A 19,282-nucleotide genomic window follows, 5' to 3' on the forward strand; every position below is an offset into this window, starting at 1 on the left:
CACATAATTGCGGTGCCCCAGATCCCGCCTCCAGCCCACCGCCCTCCCCCATCGGCTGCATTAGAAGAGCAGCTGGTTTGGCGGCTACCTCCAGAGGAGCAGGTCTCTGGGCAGCACGAAAGGGCCTCTGCTCCCCCAGGAGCCACACGCAGCCCCAATTTCTCCCCAGAGTGGCTGGAACTTGGATTGCATGTACGTGGGTTCTGGAGCGGGCAAGAGTGGTTCAGGGTACTGGTTGTCCTGTGTTTGGGGTTGGGGCTGGTCTGTGGGCAGCATGTGTGGAGGTAGGATTGCTTGTGGGGTGTCTGGTGGCCCATAGCTGGACCACCCGCCGGTTTAGCAGCTTCCCTGGGCAGGGACAAGGCGTGACCCATCCCTGGGCCGCACACCCAGCATGGGGTGGGCACGGCATGGGGACTGGCTAAGGGTCAGGTGGGAGAGGAGAAGGTAGGGTGGACCGATGAGTGATCTGACTGGGTTTGTCCCCTTGTCCCCTCAGCTGTCCCAAGGAAGTGACAACACCACCTCCGTGGACAGGACATCCTCAAGAGCCCTGCTCACAGCCACTGCTACCTTCTTCCAGGTAAAAAAAACAGAAAGGAAGGGTGGGGGGTGGGGGGAGAAAGGAGGTAGGGACTAGCCACAGAGAGCAGTGCTCTGGCTTCTAAAACAGTATCTACCTCTCCTAGGGAGACAGCACCTTGCAATTTACAAAAACCAAAGAACAAAAAAGCCAATCAAGGGGGACAGGGATTGTTGTCCCATTTGATGGGCGAGTAAAGAACTAGAGTATTCTTAGACAACTTATTCCAGTGTACTGGATACTTGTCTAAGCACCTGACATGTATTAGCTCATTTAATCCCCTCAACAGCCCATGAGGTGGGTGCTATTATCCCCACTTTATGGATAAGGAGACTGAGGTATAGTGGTATCATACCAATTAGTAGGTGGTAGAACTGGGTTTCAAACCCAGGCAGACTGACTCTCGTTGCACATTCTCAATCCCTGTGATTTACTGCCTCTAGAACCATGTATTAAACGAAGTTTCCTTGACATCCAATTTGGGGGTTTAAAGAGCTCCCATTCCCAGAGGAGATATGTATTTTCAAAGATAATCCTGGTGAAGGTAATGCTTCAGCCAAAGGAATGAAGAGCAAATGGTGGAATTAGAGGTCTTGAATCATGGAATTGGCATGAACCTTCAAGGTGTGCCAGGCCAGCAAATTCCTGTGACTTTCTTCCTCAGCATTCTAGTAAATCCAGTTTTCTTTGGTTACCGGATGGAGACCAAGAAATTTGAGAGGAGGGAAGAAAAGGTTAGGCCCCAGGTTCTCAGACGTGCCTAGAAGTAGAGGGGCTTCTGTTTTTCACAGGACACCACAGTGAAGAGAGATGAAGGGACAGTGAGGAAATCAGTATTCTGTGCTAATTCTGAGGTCACCTTATACTAGACCCGGAACAGATATGTGCAAACAGATATCAAGGGGTTAAGCAAAAATTGTGGGAGAAAATGCTTAATGGAGACTTTTTTTATAGTCACTTTTTTTTCTGTAAATTGGGAAAGGCTAATTATTATTCAGGAGCAGAACCGGGATCGGGCTCAGAAGTGGCTCTGCAGTCGCATGGTTTAAGAGGCTGTGATCTCCTTTCCTTCCACTGCACGTGTAAGCAGCTTTTCTGACTCACAAATAAACAGGTGCCTGCTTGGTGCCAGGCCCAGTGCAGAGGCACAGGTCCCCTGCAAAGTGACTCCTCTAGCAGGGATGGGGCCTGGGGTGTCTTGTGTCCCCGTCGCCTGGTGCAGGGTCTTCAGAAAAACTTGGCCAAACGGATTAAAAATCTCTGCCTGGGGAAGCTCTCAGTCTGGTGGGCAAGGCAGCTACGGAAGCAGATAATTACCGGGCACGGAGGCCTGTGATCATGTCTCGAGAGCTCTGCCAGATGACGGGAACACAAAAAGAGGAGGCAGTGGGCTTCTGGGGCGAGGGGGATCAGACCAGGCTTTGCACAGGGTCCATTTGTTAAGGTGGATAGGATTTGAATTGGGGTGGTGGGGAGAGCTTTCCTGGCAGAGGGCCCAGCATGAGCAAAGGCGTGGAGGTGGGGAGGCCGGATAATGTGGTGTGCCTGGAGCAGAATGGTGTGAGGAGGGGCAGGGGGAGGTAAGGCTAGACAGGTAGGTGTAAGGGGAGGGAAGCAAGAGAAAGATTCCTTAAATGGTAGGCCTTGCTTTTCTTCCCCTCCCCAAGGGCCTGCTTGGGAAGCCTGTTTGTATGATAACTCTGCTATTTTACATAAATAAATAAAATAAATCATTGCTCTCTGTTCCCTCCGGGGGTAAAAACCCGGCAGGGACGAGTTTGCTCAGTGCAAGTCTCTGCCAGACTCAGCTTTCTCCTTTTCCTCCTTTTTGGGTGGCTCCTCCTTCCCGGGGACCCAGGGAGAGGCATCGGAAAAAGCCAGCCTGGTCCCTGTGACTGAATCACTGGGCTCCTGGGAGGCTGGGGTGTCAACCGAGGTGAGAGAATAGTGAAAGCCAACCCCACCAGGCCCCCAGGCTGACCCTTGAGGCCCTGCCGGAAACCCTGAGAATATTTGCTCACTCTGCCTGCTCCAGGGAGAACCTGTCCGTGCCAGTGGGGGAGGGGGGTGATAGGGGTCCCGGCAGCTTAAAGACGGAAGCACTCAGCCCTCCAGGGAGGGAGGGGGCTGTCACGGGGGGGGGGGGGGGGGGCGGGGGGGTATGCAAGCCTACACAGGCCACTCCGCTGGGGAACCACCCCTAGGAACTAACTGTACAGGGGATTTCTGCATGGGAAGGGAGGCCGGATGGAATGACTGCAGATCTTCCCTGGTGCCGCGACATTGAGGACTTGGATAGCCTGAAATCCAAGGATAGTTCTTAGATCCCTGTTGGATTGCGCCAGGACTCCTTGACCATAGGAGTCTTGACTGAGGTGATTCTGAGACCCCGGTTTAGAGAGTCTGTAACGAGAGATTTTGAGTTTTGAGATGCTAAGCTCTGTATCCCAGGCAAGGCAAGGTCACACTCTTGGTGACTACTCAGCCCATGCTCATACCCCTGACTTGGGAAAGAGAGGTCCTTCCTAGGCCAAGAGAAGCCAGGTCCCCTGGGCAGGGTCCATTCCTGACTCCTGTCCAATCCTGTAGCCCCAGACATACCTCAGACATGCAGGTCTGTCCCCCTAGGGCATTAACGGCAGGCGCAGCTCAGGAGACCTATCCTGACCTCTGCTAGCCTCCCCTCCTCACCCATAAAACAGGGATCTGGTACTTACCTCTGGAATCAGCCAGATGCTTCCATGAGCTGATATGCATGGAGGCTCCTGGGCACTAGAAAACACTGCACGTGGCCGTAATCCCAGCTGCTGTTGCTGCAGTGTGGTTGTCTCCTTGAAAGGAAGGTTCGTGTCCGATTCTCTGTGAATCCTGCTTGGCTCCCAGCAGTGCCTGGTACTGAGCAGAGGCTTAAACATTCACTGAGTGACCTCAAGAGCTTTAGGTAGGGAATAAGTCCTCCCAGAGGCCTCCGTTCCAAGGAAGCCATCCCTTCTCAAGGGAGGAGCAGGGAGAACTTTCTGCGGGGGGGGGGGGGGGGGGGCAGGGGGCAAAAGGGGCGGGAGAACTAGGGAAGCCACCGCCAGGGTTGGGAGCAAGTCTGCCTGAAATATAGTCCAGCTTGGCCTGCTCAGAGGGGAAGGGAAATCAGAGGTCTCCTGGCACGGAAGTGTTGGATAAACAGGCTGCCTGGCACCATTGTGGAAAGAGATTAATAACGACCCTAATTATGGCCTGATTGATCTTTTGAGGGCTCCTGCAGAGCTCCGGCCTTGGCCACTGAGCAGCTGTTCCCCAAAGAACCAGCAGGCATGACGGGGGACTGGGGCTGCTGGCCTGCCTCGTCTTTTCACCTCCGAGGCCTCCCTCCTGGCACCTCTCCCAGCCTCTCCCCACTGGCAGCTGCCTCCTTGACAGACTTCCTTCCTTCCCTACATCTGGCTACCTTCTCTGTTGGTTTCGTTAAATCTAGAGCTTTCCGTGAGGCCCACAGAAGTGGACTGACTTGCCTAAGGCCACACAGTGAGATGGTGGCAGCCAGATCTCTCCATTCTAGCCATCTGACGAGGCTCAGGGACGGGAAGGTGGTAAATGTGGGAGCACTCCTCAGAAGCCAAATGCAGAAAGCTGCGCCTCAGGGCAGTGGGGTAGGGTCTGGGATTGGCTGATTCCATTATCAGCCCTGTCCCCCCACTGCCAGCCCCAGCCCTGGGGCCAAGGATTTGTCTCATGGGTTTGGGTTTGCTTGTTTGGTGAGCTTCCTGGAGGTGCCCTGCTGCTCCTGGGCTCCCAGAGGATGAGGAGTCTCCTTTTGGCAACAGCCTCACCATCATGGAACCCACATGGGCTTCACCTGCTGGCTGGGACCTGGGGGTGCCCTCAGCTCTGAGAGAGGCCCTGCTCATGCCTCCCTGTCACCAGGCTTTCCTTGTGCTGTCCCCTACCTAGAGCCCCTGCCTCCCCCACTTTGTGCCACAAATCCTTCCTTATTTCTGAATTCCTCTTAGATCCACCCTCTCCAAGAAGCCAGCCTTCAGTGATCCGTGCTGGGAACCGCGGAGGCACAGGAGTCATGGGACCCAGAAGAGACCCTGACCCAGGCAGGGAAAGTTTCCCGGAGGAGGGGCTGCTGAGTTGAGACCAAGAGGAGTTTTCTAGGCCTTGAAGATAGGCAGAGGGGCCCAGAGCTAAGTCTGTTTCACGGGCACACCTGCACTGGAAGCAGGGGATGACAAGGCAGTGAGGAGGAACCCCAGGGAGGTCCTGGTCTACCTCCAAGGCCATGTTTCCTGAGCACTATGGGGAAGAGTCCTCATAGCCCTGTGCCTTTTATGCCTTGGGTTTTACTCCAAGGGAATGTTGGGGTCATTGCTGTACCTTGGTCTCTGTCAAAGATGGTGAAGGCACCTGGGCAGGGGCAGAGCCCTGGCCTGGGGCTCAGGATGACTAGGCCTCTAACCTTGTCTCAGGCCTTCCTGCAGCTCTCAACCTCATCTTGACTGTTCTAGGCAGGGGCATGCTCAGGGCTCCCAGCATTAGTCCTGGGAAGGGAAGGGGTTCTTCCCCTCAGACTGGGCGAGGACTGTGGGGCTTGTCCTTCCCTCCTCCCTGTGCAGCCCCATCTCTGCTTTCCTCCTGGTGATGAAGACAGAACAGGTGGTTAAAAGGTTTTGGGGGGTGGTGTGCCAGAAAGGCCCTTGAGGACCATCTGGTGGCATGTATCCCATGATACAGATAGGAAAGCTGAGGCCAGAGGCTTACGGAGGTCACCGAAGGCTGAGCTGGGGTTGAGGACTGTGAGGCCAGCCATGGCCAACAAGAAGTGGGGACTTCTCCTTGTCCACACCCATGCTCTGCCTCCCTCCCTGGGGCCCTGGCAGGCTGCTGGAGAAGGTCAGGTCTCCTCCTCCTCCAGTCCTACAACTTGTCAGGGGTTTCCTTTTCCCTCCCCCTGGGTTCTTGGTGCTGTTCCCCGCCCCTGCTCCCCTAGTGCCAACCAAAATATTGGGCTTGGCCCTTTGATATGCATTTTGCAGTGACACAGGCGTTGTGGCCGGTACAGCCACGGAAGGCAGCAGGAATGTGGGCAGACCTTCCCTCTGGGGCTGGTGCCATGGAAGGATTCAGCAGTCCTGGGTTCAAATCCTCCCTTCTCCCCAGTCAGCTGTTTGGTCTTGGGTGAATCACTTAATCTCTCCAGCCTGCCTGTCTGTCTGTTGGTCAATCCATTGATAGAGATATCGAAGTTGAATCCACATATATTTAATGAATATACTTTTGGGTTTTTTTTTTTTAAGTTTGTTTATTTTGAGAGACAGAGAGAGATAGTGCACGTGAGAGCGAGCACATGCACGCAGGGGAAGGGCAGAGAGAGAGGAAAGAGAGAGAATCCCAAGCAGGCTCCCCACTGTCAGCATGGAGCCGGACGTGCGGCTTGAACTCGTGAACTGTGAGATCATGACCTGAGCCAAAATCAAGGGTCTGATGCTTAACTAACTGAACCACCCAGGTGCCCCTAGGCTTTTTTCTTTTTTTGGAGGTATCTAAGTTTACACAAGAATCGATCCAAAGGAAAGAGAGCTGCTACCATACTCTCCCTCCCCACCTCACAGTGGCCCTTATTGTCACCATCCTATATTAGGGTGGCACATTTGTTACCGCGGGAGACAATGTTGACACGGTATTACCTAAAGTCACAGTTACACTAGGGCTCGCTCTTGGTGTGGTGCATTCCATGGGGTTTGACAAAGGTATGGTGACATGTGTCCGTCACTGTGGTGTCCTATAGAACAGTTTCATTGCCCTAGAAATCTTCTGCTCTTCTCCTGCCCCCACCCCTGACACCCGCTGATCTCTCTACCGCTCCCATGGTTTTATCTTTACCAGCATGTCACAGAGCTGGAATCATATAGTCTGGAGCCTTTTCAGGCTTCCGTCACTTAACGATAGGCTTTTGAAGGTCTCTTCAGGTGCTCGTGTGGCTTGATGGCACATTTCGCTCTATCACTGAGTACTCTTCCATTGTCTGGGTGGATCACGGTTTGTTCATCTGTTCACCCTGGGGCCAATATTTCTAGACTGTAAAAGAAGGCTGTCGAGCTCTACTTTGGTACAATCCCTGTCACTTTCTGTAATAATTGGCTTCTTTCACTTTGCATCATGTTTTCGAGATTTATTCATGTTGTAACATGTATCTATGTTTGATTCCTTTTTTTGCAGCCTTGGGTACTTTTTTGTGTCACTCCATCTAGTCCCCGTTTCTCGGGTGGTTACAGTAAGGCTCAGAGAGAGCTAGTGACCTGTCCAAGGTTACACGGCAAGTCCGTTGAAGACCGGGCTGGAACCTGGGCACTGACATCTGGCCTGAAATTCTTTCCACTCTCAGGAAAGAGAACAGGCTTGGGGGGGCTATAGCCAGTGCCGTTCAGCGCGATGAGGATGGTCGTGTGAGGTAGAAGCAGGAAGGAGGGTCAGGTCCGTGCCCAGGATGTCAGGATGGGAGAGGACCCTAATAGTGCCAATATCCTGCTCTGTAGCTGGTGCTCACTCCATCCCGGGTCTGACCCCTTGAAGGCCCTCCCCTGTGTAAAACAGGAGGCCATGAAAGTTCAGGGCAGGGGCCAGGAATTCAGGCAGAAAACAGAACTTTGGGCTGAGGGGCGCCCTTGAACATCAGGCTCGGAAGCGAGGGCTTTCTCTTATCCCACGGCCAGGAGGAGCTCCCTGCTAGGGATTTCTTGGGAACTTGGCTGATACCGGCAGTCCTGGAGGTGGCTTGGAGAAATCGATCCATCCTAAGTAATACCATTAGCCCTGGTGGGAAAAGGAAGTGGCAGGGGAGGCTGGGGAGAGTCTGGTTTCTGGGAGCTTGCTTGAGTGCTCAGTGTCTGAGCAGCACGTCTCTGTTAGCAAGACTTCTGGGCCTCCTCAGAAGTACCTTCCGGGAAGCCCTCAGTGCCTCCTCCTTTTATGGCTGGTCCCTGGGAATGTGGGAATAATTCAAGCCATCCCATGGGGGAGACAGGCCCATCAACGGTGCTCATGCAAGATGCCTGGGGAAGACTGAGGGCTATGGGAAGCTGGGAAACCCTCTAACCAACCTGGATCTCAGGGGAGGCTCCCTGGAGGAGATAATGTCTGAGCTGAGACTTGAAGGATGGGTAGGTATTAGTCAGCTGAAGGGACAGCAAGTTCTGGAGGATAAGGCTGGAGAAATCAGAAGCCATTTGTTCAAGAGCTTGCTCTGGCCACAGGTGAGGGCTTGGGTTGGTGGGGTGTGATCCCCGGAGGGAGGCCAGAGGATTTCCTACCTAGGGGAGAGATGAAACCTGAGCCAGGCCAAGGGGATGGTGAGAAGAGGCTGTGAGGGATGTTAGAAGCAGGTGGGGGGGGAGGGAGGCGGGGTGCCTGGGTGGCTCAGTTGGTTAAGCATCTGACTTTGGCTCAGGTCATGATCTCACGGACCATGAGTTTGAGCCCTGCATCCGGCTCTGTGCTGACAACTCAGAGCCTGGAGCCTGCTTCACATTCTGGGTCTCCCTCTTTCTCTGCCCTCCCCCACTCACACTCTGTCTCTCTCTCTCAAAAATAAATAAACATTAAAAAATAAAAAAAATAAAAAGCCTTGGGGTGCCTGGGTGGCTCAGTTAGTTGGGCATTGGGCTGCAGCTCAGGTCGTGATCTCACGTTTCACGGGTTCGGGCCCTGTGTCGGGCTCTGTACTGACAGCTCGGAGCCTGGAGCCTGCTTCAGATTCTGTGTCTCCCTCTCTCTGCCCGCCCCCCCCTCTCAAAATAAATAAACATTTAAAAAAAAAAAAAAAAGCTGGTTGAAGAGGTCAGTGTGGCCTGTGCTGGGTCTGCAGGGCCTGGGTGACTCGCCCAGGGACAGGCAGTTGCTTCTGGCTGTCTCAATCAGGACACAGCCACCAGGTGGGCTTTGCCACACCTAGTAACTGAAGCGGTGGGAAGGGACAAAAGGCCCCAGGAGAATATGCAGAGGAGAGAGAAGAGGTTTGCCTCCCCAAGATGCCCCTATAGTTGTGAATGGTGTGAAAATTCATCAAGCTGGGGGAAGGGGGGAGATGATTCCAAGAGCCACAATCAGCTGAGCCCTGGGCTGAGGCCCCAGGGCAGGCGGTTCTGCTTTCCTGATTTGAAGTGCAATTTCCATTCCTGGTGCTTTGTAATGCTCATTGGGGGGGGGGGGGGAGGGGAGGGGCAGGGCAGAGGACACGTGGGACTCAGTCCCAGGCTCCAGGAGTCCTGGGAAAGGCTTGTGAGAGCAGGGGGACCTGGGCGTGCGCTCCTGTTCACAGAACACCCACCTGCTATACCTCAGTCACTGCAGTGATGTGCCCTCTCGGCACCCGCCCCCCAGTCTGGTCTCCTATGGGTGTCAAGGCAAAGGCTGTTACCCCATTTTACAGATTCAGAAACCAAGGCTCAGGGAAGAACCCTAGAGGCCCCAGCCACAGAGCAAAGGTGGGGACAGATGGGATGGATCTGACCAGCAGAGGCCCTACTCTTGGGGTAAGATCTGGCCTTCTACCCCCTCTGGAAGGCTGCGAATGTGGGAATACATTTGTACGCTCCTTCTAGAATGGAATGAAGTAAAGCTGAGAGCCTTCTCCCCCAACTGCCCCTGCCGCTCCACAACCCCGCAGGACCTAAGTCACCAGGCTACAACAGCACCCCACTGCACACTGTTCCCTAAGCCCTGGGCTCAGCTTGGCTCAGAGAGCCCTCAGCAGCTACATCCTATTCCACATACCTCCCCGGGGAGCCACGGGCACAGAGGCTATGCCAGACAATTCCCAGCAATTAGGAGGCTCCTGGTCAGTCAATATTCCCAGCAAGGCCCTAATGCATCTCCCCCCTCCTAACAGACCAGAGGCTGTAATCCTTGTGCTGAGGTTAGCATTTGGTCGGGTGGGGCAGGGGAGCAGGGGTAGGTCGAGGCCCTGAGTACCACCGAGGTGGAAGCTGTGGGTAGGCCCGAAGCCCAGACCGACCGCCCCTCTGGAGCAGCCCCTGGGCACTAAGGCCTCAGCTCAGTGCTGCCTCCAGGAAGCATGCCCCGCCGCTCCCCCTCCCCCCGCCACCATGCACAATGTTAAGTGCCCACAGGTCCCCCTTACTGTCTCCAAAATACCAGCTCCTGAGCCATTATAGCCGGCCCAGGGGTTGAGGTCAGCAAACTGGCCCTGTAAAGGGCTGGGCAGTATGTATTCTAGTCTTTGTTGGCCATTCAGTCTCTCTTACAATCACCCACCTCTGCAGTTATAGTTACGGAAGCCATAGACAATGCATAAGCAAATGATTGAGGCTGCATCCAATAAAACTTTATTTATGGACACGGAAATCTGAGTCTCGTATAATTTTCATGTGTCACAAAATATTGTTTTCATTTGTTCCCCCAAACTGTGAAAATATAGAAAAACCATTCTTAGCTTGTGGGTTATATAAAAATAGGTGGCTGGTTGGATTGAGTTACATGAGTTACAATTTGCCAACCCTGGGCCTAGAGCAAGGCCCCTTGGAGCCAGACTGACTGGCTCTGCTGTGTGACCTTTGGCAAATGGCTGAACATTTCTGTGCTTCAGATTTCTCATCTGTAGAATGGGGGTGATAATGATAATACGTGGGGAATGTCAAATGCTGCGGCTGCTTTGTTGTTCTTGCAAAGCAGCTTTTGGCCATTTTCAAAGGTTAAACATGGAGGGGCGCCTGGGTGGCTCAGTCGGTTAAGCATCCAAGTCTTGATTTCAGCTCAGGTCATGATCTCTCATGGTTCATGAGATTGAGCCCTGCATCAGGCTCCACACTGAGTATGGAGCCTGCTTGGGGTTCTCTCCCCGCCCCCTCTCTCTGCCCCTCCCCTGCTTGTACACTCTGTCTGTCTCCCAAAAATAAATAAACGTTAAAAAAAAATTTTTTTAAGAATAAAGGGTGAAATTTTTGGCTTGTGAGTTTGATCTCATAGGGCTGCTATAAGAGTAATGCAGAATAAGTGACTGACTTTGCCTCTCACGGGTCCTACGGGGGCCCTGAGGGCATCGGTGTGCCTGTCCTGTTCACATTGTCTCCAGGACCTAGGATAGGACCCGACACATAACATGTGGCTTCGAGTTTCTAGAGTCCCACAGATGGGGGGGGGGTTGCATCCTGACCCCTTGGGTAAATTATTTGGCTGCTCTGGGCCCCAGGCCCCTCGTCGGTCAGTGGGATGATAATGACAGTGGCGATAAGGATCAGATGATGTTTGACATCAGGGCGTGTGAGGGGCCCAGGCCGGCGGCCACTTGACCACATTTGGCCCTTGCTGGCCCCAAGAGGCCGAACCCCCCCACAGGTGTCTCCTGGGCGCCAGGCAGGGTCGGGCAGTTGCCCTGATGGCAGCAACTCGACCCACAGGCCACCATTCATTGTTCCACCGACCACGGGCAGAACTCCCTGAGCGGGCAGCCCCCTGAGCCCAAAGGAGCGAACACTTTGGGGGCACCAGAGCAGTTTCCCAGCTTGACCGCAGCCGGGTGTCAGACTGCACGCCAGGTGCCGTCCCGTCCTTTTTCCGAGCCTCAGCTTGTCCAGTTATCAAATGGGTTTGGGATGTAGGCCCTGCCACCTGAGGGGCAAAGTGTTCACCTAGTGCCTGCTGTATTTCAAATAAAATACACTGGGGGACACGATTGAGAAAATAAAGCTGAGAACGGCTGAGGGAGGATGGGAAGGGGTTGCAGTTTGACAGGAGGTGGCCTGGGAAAGTCTGGTTGAGAAGAGAACATTTGAGCAAAGACCTGAGGAGAGGAGGGGAGGAGGGAGCCCCATGGAGCTCTAAGGGAAAAGCAGTCCCGGCACAGGAAGCAGCAGCAGGTACAGAGCAGGTGTGGCTGGGGGGGATCGGGTCGGGGGTGAGGGGCAGGAGACTGCCGGGGAGCCGGCAAGGGTGTGGGCCTTACCGCCGGGCCCTGGGCGGGACTGGCACCTTCTGCTGGGGCTGGGGCTGGGGCTGGCTGCCTGTACCTCCCCTGCCTCACGCCCCTGTGCTTCCTCCTGCAGGACCGGCCAGGGGCCTCATGGGTGCCTGAGGGCCGGGCGCCAGGGCCGCACGCAAGAGCATGGTGAGACACCAGCCCCTGCAGTACTATGAGCCACAGCTGTGCCTCTCCTGCCTCACGGGCATCTACGGCTGCCGCTGGAAGCGCTACCAGAGATCCCACGATGACACCACACCGGTGAGCCAGGCTGGGATGGGGTCAGAGGACTAGGGAGCCCCAGGGCCTGGGGGAAGCGTCTCAGCTCCATCACTCTGCTGTGTGGCTCCGGACAGGTCAATGCCCCTCTGGGTTTCAGTGTCTCCTTCTATAAAATGGGCCCGTGGTCACTCCTAAATCTACGTGACCAGGTGGGAAAGGAAGTAGGCCACCCTGTCACAGATGAGGCTGGTGAGCTCTCCTCTGACACACGGGACCTGGGCTGCTCCTGAGGTCTTGGCAGAGAGGGACGCTCCAGGAGGGACACTCCAAGAGGAAGGGCTCACCCCAAGGTGAACAGAAGTTTTCAGCTTCCTGGCAGATCCAGACAGGCCGGCAAGCAGGTGAGTGGTTGGAGGGAAGGGTGAGGAGGTGGTGCCAGGCCCTCCTGGAGCTTGGGAGCTGGCAGGGCCATGGCCTGGCACCAGGACTCTGTCACCTGAGCCACAGGCCTGTCGGAGCTGGCAGCAGGTGCCCAGCCAGATAAAGAAAGCCTCCTTCAATGGCCGGCACCCCAGGCCAGACCCGGAGCCGAGCCACGCTTCCGTCCCTGGGTCTCTGTCAGCCCGTGGATCTAGTTTCTTCTCTGAAGGAACCCAACTCCTTCAGGAGGGAAGAGAGGGAGGTCAAAGGAGTTTATCTAACAGGTTTGCTGCCCGGTAAACAGCTTTCCTCCTCTTTCCTGTTTGTCGGAACAAAGAAGCCAGCCTCCAAATTCAGCCAGCCTTGAAATAGGCCAAAGGTGTGGGTGGTCAGCTGAGGTCAGAGGCCAAGTATCACCAGGCTCTCTGGATGGGGAGGATGGGGAAGCCTGTCCACCATCCTGACCTCCTTCTCTGCCTGTGCTGGTGACCGACAGAGCACTAGCCTGAGTCAGGAGCCTGGGTTCATGACTCCCAAATGGTAAGAAGCAGGTGCCACATGGCCCGATGTATTACCACTCCCAGCCCAGAGGAGGCCACATGCTAAGCTGAGGCAAGGAAGAGGGAGGGGCCTGCCCAAGGCCCCAGGGCAGGTCCCTGCAGGGCTGGGGTGGCAGCCTCAGTCTACCCTCGGCCCTGCCTGGGACAGCCTTTCCCTCTTACGTGTTTGTGGGATCTCCCCAACAGTGATGTGGGCCATGAGATCGGAAGTCAGGCAGGCTTAAGTCCAAATAGCGCCCAGTTGTACCAAATTGCACAAAATTGTACCCGGTTGACTCTGGGCTTTCTCACCTGTGCAATAACATCCCCACTGAGGGAGCTGCCGGTGGCACTAATGGCACCAAGGGACAGGCACAGTGCTGGCTGTGACTAGTTGTTAAGTCATTCCCGACTCCAGGGCCTCGGCCTCTCCATCTGTGAAATGGAACAGGGGTTAGGTCAAGACTTGAGAATTCCTTTTCCACTGTGATCTGCTCTGAGCTGTGTTCCCCCCAGGGACTCGGGGCAGGCAGCAGGGCCTCCCCGTGTCGGGAAAGGCAGAAGCTTGGCAGGCAGCTGGCATCTGGGTGTCTGTGCCAGGAGCGGTGCTGAGCGCTGACACACGGCTACTCGTTCCTCCCAACGAGCCCTCGAGCTAGATGTCGCGGCCACCATTTCACATGGAGAAGCAGAAGCCAGGGATGCCAGTGAGGGGCAGAGTTGGGAGCTGGCCCCGGACAGCGTAGGTCCAATAGCTCCGGGTGGGAAGACATTGGAAGCTGAGGGAGGAGGATGGCTGGGCTCCCCAGCGGCAAGCCCCTAGGCTGTCAGAGTAGCCGCTGGAGGAAGGCATGGCTCCCAGGACATCCCACACCCCTCAGTGCGCCCAGGACAGGCCCATCCCAGGCTTCAGAGTCAGGAAGTGACCGGGCTTGGCTGTGACCAGCACGGGGCCCCGGGGTGGAGGAAGTGGTGAGCTGAGGCCAGTTTTGGACTGACTCAGAGCCCAAGTGGTGCCGGCTCCGCAGATGCCAAGAGCTGGGGTGCCAGGTATGGCACAAAGGCAGTAGGGGCTGCAGGGGCCACAAGCCAGCTTGGCCTGGAGAGGGTTTTGCCACAGCTCTGGGTGTCAGAGCCTCTGGGCCTCCACAGGAAGGGCTGAGCTCACCTCAGGCGACCCACGAACCACGGAGACTCCCCCTTCCCTGTCACTCACCTCATTCCGCTTCCCCGCCCACTTCCTGGGTTCCAGCCTCAGCCTGCTCACCCTTTTTCTCTCTTTCCCCCTTGTTCTTTCTCCCCAGTCCCTCCTTAGATGGCTGGGTGAGGACCGAGGGCGAGGCCTGTGGTGTCCTTTCGGGGGGGCTGGGCCCTCTAGCCTGACACAGTGAGGGGAACAGTGATGGCGTCAGAGCTGGTGCAGAATAGGAGCAAACTCCCTAAGTTTTGCTGAACTAACAGGCCCTGGGGTGAGCTCTGGAAGCACAGGTTGGGGGGAAAGAGCACTGTCAGGGCCTCCAAAAGGCGTGGGGGCTCCAACTTTGGGCCTGTGCCTCTTCTCATCCCCAACTTTCCCTCAGACTTTGGGGGCCCCTCCCTCTGCCCAGGTACTGCCGCCCCTCAAGTCCCCTTGGGGGAGCCTCCCCTGGTCTCTCCCAACTCAAACAAGCCCTGGGTCAAGTTCTTCGTGAAGCCAGACCTCTCTGGTCCTCATCTGTGAAATGGGGTGACAGACTGGGGGTGAGTCGCAGAAGCATTTCACTCATGATCTTGCTCAGCCTGGGAAATAAAGCATGAGAGTAACAGTTAACATTTATTGGATACCTATTGTATGCTGGGATCCCAGAGCTTACCTGCATTGCCCTGTTGATTTGTTAGGTCGCCCCTGTGGAGCAGTTAACTGTCATGCCGATGGAGAACTCAAGGCTTAAAGCCGCAACACACATCACACTGGAGGGAGTCCACGATAGATTTGCAACAGGAGCCTCAGGAAGATGAAGGGTGTGGGGGAGCGGGGGGCACACATGGTTGGAGTAGGAGATTAAATGAAAACTTGCAAGAAGGGGAAGAAAGCAGGGCCTGGAGGATCACTTGGGAAGTTGCCTGGGGAGGAGGAAGAAGATCGTGAGACCAGGAGTGTGCAGGGCAAGAATGGGAGTGGCTTGAATGCCGGACCTGGAGCCTTCCGTGGCTCTGGGATCAAGAGCTGGCCCTGCAGTACAAGAGTGGATCCTGGGGAGCCGGGAGGAGCCCCCTCCTCTGGGTCCCAGCTGGCAGCCTCCTTCCTGCCCCACCAGCCTATCCTTCCTGTCCCCCCAGCCTGACGCATTCCCACCTCCTCCGATCCTTTGCTCGTACTGTCCCCCACCCCCAGGACACACACTGGACAAATAAGGAAGCAGGAAACTGAGGACCGGAGAGGTGAAATGACCTATTCTGCCCCAGCCCCTAGGGAGTGGAGGAGCCTGGCAGCAGGAGGCTGGCTCACTCGACAGCTAGGAAGGGGAAGTGAAGCTTTTTATAACTGAGGATAATTAATTGGTTGTTGTCTGTGACTCATTACTCTAATGCCGCCAATTAAGGACTTGCTAGGACAGAAGACAGTTCTCAGGCTGTCCCCCAGGGCCCCCTGAAGACTGTGTGTCTGTGGGAGGCAGCATAGTGTCAAAACCAGCTTCTCTGTAGCAAGAGGCATATAAGTCAGACACCTGAAGGAACTTCCCAGCCCAAGACAGACAGTGACTGTCACCTCTCTCGTGTTTCTATAGCACATTTGCCTTTTGAGGGCTGTTTTTTAAAAAGCTCGTTTGGCCCCTCTGTCTCACAGAGGAGGCTCCAGGAAGAATGAGTGGTTTATTCAAGCCACGGGTGTTGAAGGCACAGCCTGCATTGCCCCCTGCTTGCATCCCCAGTCCAGACTGTTCCACACCCACAGTCTTGTCTGGGATGCACTAATTACTTATTTAATCAACACACCCGTCCGTCCCGATACTTGTTCTGGGCCCTGGGGTCAGGGAGGGGTATCTGACCCGGCTCCCCCCTCCCTTGAAGGGCTCCTAGGCTGGTGGGGGAGCATACAAGATCCAACATACCCAGGCCACCCAGGATCATCCCTGCTGAGGCCCAGGAAAACCCCAGGCAGGAGAGCTGGCCTGACCTGATGTCTGGGAGTTAGTCCTGTCTCGCCAGCTGGGGAAGTGTTCAAGGCACGGGGAGCCATGTGGACCAGAGCTTCCTTGTGTACTGGAGTTTCTTGTGTTTGGGAACCGAAAGCAATCTGGCCTCAGTGTGGCTCCGCGTGAGGAGGGAAGGTGGTGGCCACATGGCCTGGGCCTGAGGCTGTGCCAGGGAGCCTGTCCCCCCATCCTGGGTGGAGGCAGACCAGTCAGACTCAGGCTGTGCGAGGACCAGTCTGGTTAAATTGTGGAGGATGCGCTGAGGGGCCTGGGGTGGAGGTGGGGAGAGCAGGGAACTAGAGAGAGAGAGAGGTGGAGGCCGCTTTGCATACCCCAGGGAGGGGTATGCCGGTTCCTTGCAAAGGGAGGGATTCTAGAGACACTTGGAAGGTATAATCAACAGACTGGCTGTGGAAGAGATCGAGGGAGTCCTTTATGATGCCTCCCACCATCCCCTGATTTCTAGCCTAGCTAGAAATGAGGCCATTCCAGGGATGGAAATGGGAAATGGTGCTGTGTCCAGGGGCAAGTGGGAGGGGAGAGTGGTCTCTGTAGAGTCCAGGAAGAGCACAGTGCAGGTGGGACACAGGCAGCTAAGTCTCTCTTCCCCCAAGACCTACTTCCTACGACAGGAGCCCCTGCAGCCATACAAGAAGACCCCCACTGGGGGATGTTCATCAGACCTCCACCCCCCACCCCTTGCCCCTCCCAGGAGAACCTCACCCCTTCATAGCATCCTGCTTTTGCTCAGGCTGTCCCCTCACTTGGAATGCCCCTTCTCTCTTTACGTCTCAAGGCTCGTCACGAACGCCTACCCTTCTAAGAATTACCCCCCTCGAACAAAAAGAGAATCAGGCCTCCCTCCCTCGGGCTCCCACAGCACCTCAGGCCTGGGCTGCCCCTTCGGACTGTGACTTTCTGTGTTTCCCAAGGGACTCAGTGTTGTGAGAGTGGAGCCTGGGCCTCGGAGGAGGGGCCTGGGCCAGGCTGGGAGGATGGTTGAGGCAGGGGCCTGAAGAATGGTGAGCAAGCCAGTTAGGGGCCGTGCCTGCCACCCTGCTGACTGGGCCTGGAGAGGCAGGACCGCTGATGAGTTCTCAGATATTGGGTGTCTGGAGAGGGCCAGCATACACGTATGGACAGGTGCATGCTGTCTTCCGGTGCCCCCAGCTGTGGTTGGCAGATGAGGGCGCTGACTTCGCAGGACCTCCCAGGCCACGCTCGGAGCCAGATTGGGCTCTGCCGGTGGGCAGGAGCCCAGGGGTGGAGAGTGTCCCAGCTGGTTCCCCACATCCCTGTCCCGTCGCCACCAAGTGGGCCTTGACAGGGGACTGGATCCCAACTGGGAGTCAAGCTGGGCTCCCTGGATGAAGCAGCCTTTGCCCTGGGCTCCAGGGTGTGATTGGAGTCAGCCAGAAGTGCTTGGGTATTCCCTGCCAGGGAGCTGTGGCCTGAACTCTGCCCCGTCTACATCGTGACTTAGTGTGCGACCCTCAGGCAAGGCCAGACCTTCTCTGGGCCTCGGCTTGCTTACGGGTTAGATGGAGGTTCAGATTCACAGCGCAAGGGTCCAGTTAGACAACGGGTACCAATGCACGTCACGTATGGTGCAAGAGAGACCGCCGTCCCGACCCTGGGGAAAGTGTGTTCTCCCTATAAACTTTCAAAAGGGTGGCTGTTCCCTTCTCCAGCACTTTGGCCGAAAGGGGCCCAGCAGGTCAGAGGGGCGCCCTCTGATCCCCAGTTTTCCCATTCCTAAAATGGGGATAAGACCCCATGTTATCCTTTAAGCCTTGCAGGGCTGACATGACGATAAGAAAACGGGAGATGATGTTATTGCATCCATGAGAGACAGAGGAGAGTCTGGCAGAGCGCTGGTTTGTTGCAGTACAAACAGCTGAGGATTTGTCGCCACAATAAAGCCAGGCCATCTCTGGCCTTCGGGAACCCCTGTACTCCACCTAGCTCCTCCTTGAATGGTGCCTAGGGTGCCTGGCCCTCCCTGGGAAGCGGCAAACATTCCGTGACTGCCTTGAGTGTCTGCTTAGGGAGCCTGGGTGGGACAGGAGATGGAGCATCAGCAGTGCAGCCACCCACCACCCTGTGGCCTTGGCAGGGCCCTCTGAGGGCCTGGGATGATCCCTCCTGAGCCCCCCCCCCCCGCCCCCCCAGCTCTTCTGCTCCTGTCTCCCTATGGGCTGATGCAACCCCTAGGGTGGGTGGGGAGAGGCGGGGTGTTCCAGGCTGGGCTTGGTTTAATTCTACTGCCTAATGAGCCGCTCTGAGTGCACCCCAGCAGAAGCAAGGGCAGACAGAGGCCTAATTGCCCAGCTCTCTGTAGCCCAGAAAAATAAATCCGGCCTCTTAGGCTGTCAGGAGCTGGCTGGGGGTGGGGACTCTAATCCCTTTCCCTGCTTGGCCCTAATGCTGTAATACATCTCAAACCTCCCCAGGCCACCCCCTCCCCCAAATCTCCTGGGTCAGGGCCAAAGTAATCCTGCCAGGGCCTGCCTGCCTCTCCCCTCCCAGAGCTCCCCACACCCTTCCCAGCTGACATTTCCCAGACTTTTTCCGGTGCATCAGTCCCCCCATTTGGCATGTGGCAAGGGTGAAAACAGGCTGATGAGTGGAGGAGGAGCTGGCGTGCCCGAGATCCAGCCTGCAGGGGGGCAGACTGGCCCTCTGTGGGTAGGCACCCCTCAAGCTCTCCAGTCTTTGCAGGGCTGTGTGGTGCTGAGGGCACAACTGAACTCTGCAAACCTTTTTTTTTTTTTTAATGTTTATTTATTTTTGAGAAAGAAAGAGAGAGAGCAAGAGTGTGAGCAGGGGAGGGGCAGAGAGAGAGGGAGACACAGAATCCAAAGCAGGCTCCAGGCTCTGAGCTGTCAGCACAGAGCCCAGCGCGGGACTCAGACCCACAAACTGTGAAATCATGACCTGAGCCCAAGTCAGACAGACGCTCAACCGACTCAGCCACCCAGGTGCCCCACTGGACTCTAGGACCTTAAAGCAGGGTGGGGACCCCAGGGGTGGCACAGGGAGCAGGGCTCAGCCCTGTGGAAGGAGCCGTGCCCAGCAGCACCCACACACGGGGAAAGGGCTGCCGTGGGGCAGACTAGAAAGCCTAGAATCAGTGCACACGCATGTGAGGATATTCTGTGTGGTAAACGAACGTGGAAATGACAGCAGATTTCACAAACCGTGTAGAGACAGCTGAAGTATCCATTTGGTGGAAATAAAATTAGATCTCTGCCTCTTACCTCAAACCAAAATAAATTCCAGATGGATTAAAATGTATTTTTTTTCTATCTTTAAATTCCTTTTCTCTATTGAGGAAGTGCACATTTGTTGAGAAAATTCAAACAACTTG

General features: G+C 55.7%; 1 protein-coding gene across 1 annotated transcript in view; it reads left to right on the forward strand.

Annotated features, from left to right (window-relative positions):
• GDPD5 (glycerophosphodiester phosphodiesterase domain containing 5) overlaps positions 1-19,282 on the forward strand; it is an 86,604-nt gene that overhangs the window by 33,112 nt on the left and 34,210 nt on the right. The window contains exons 2-3 of the mRNA XM_042905252.1: positions 500-583; positions 11,641-11,816. Coding sequence (XP_042761186.1) covers positions 11,700-11,816 — 117 coding nt within the window. The 5' untranslated portion in view covers positions 500-583; positions 11,641-11,699. The remainder of the gene's footprint in view (positions 1-499; positions 584-11,640; positions 11,817-19,282) is intronic.

The sequence above is a fragment of the Panthera leo genome, chromosome D1 (assembly GCF_018350215.1).
Source record: "Panthera leo isolate Ple1 chromosome D1, P.leo_Ple1_pat1.1, whole genome shotgun sequence".
In the NCBI taxonomy this organism is placed as follows: domain Eukaryota; kingdom Metazoa; phylum Chordata; class Mammalia; order Carnivora; family Felidae; genus Panthera; species Panthera leo.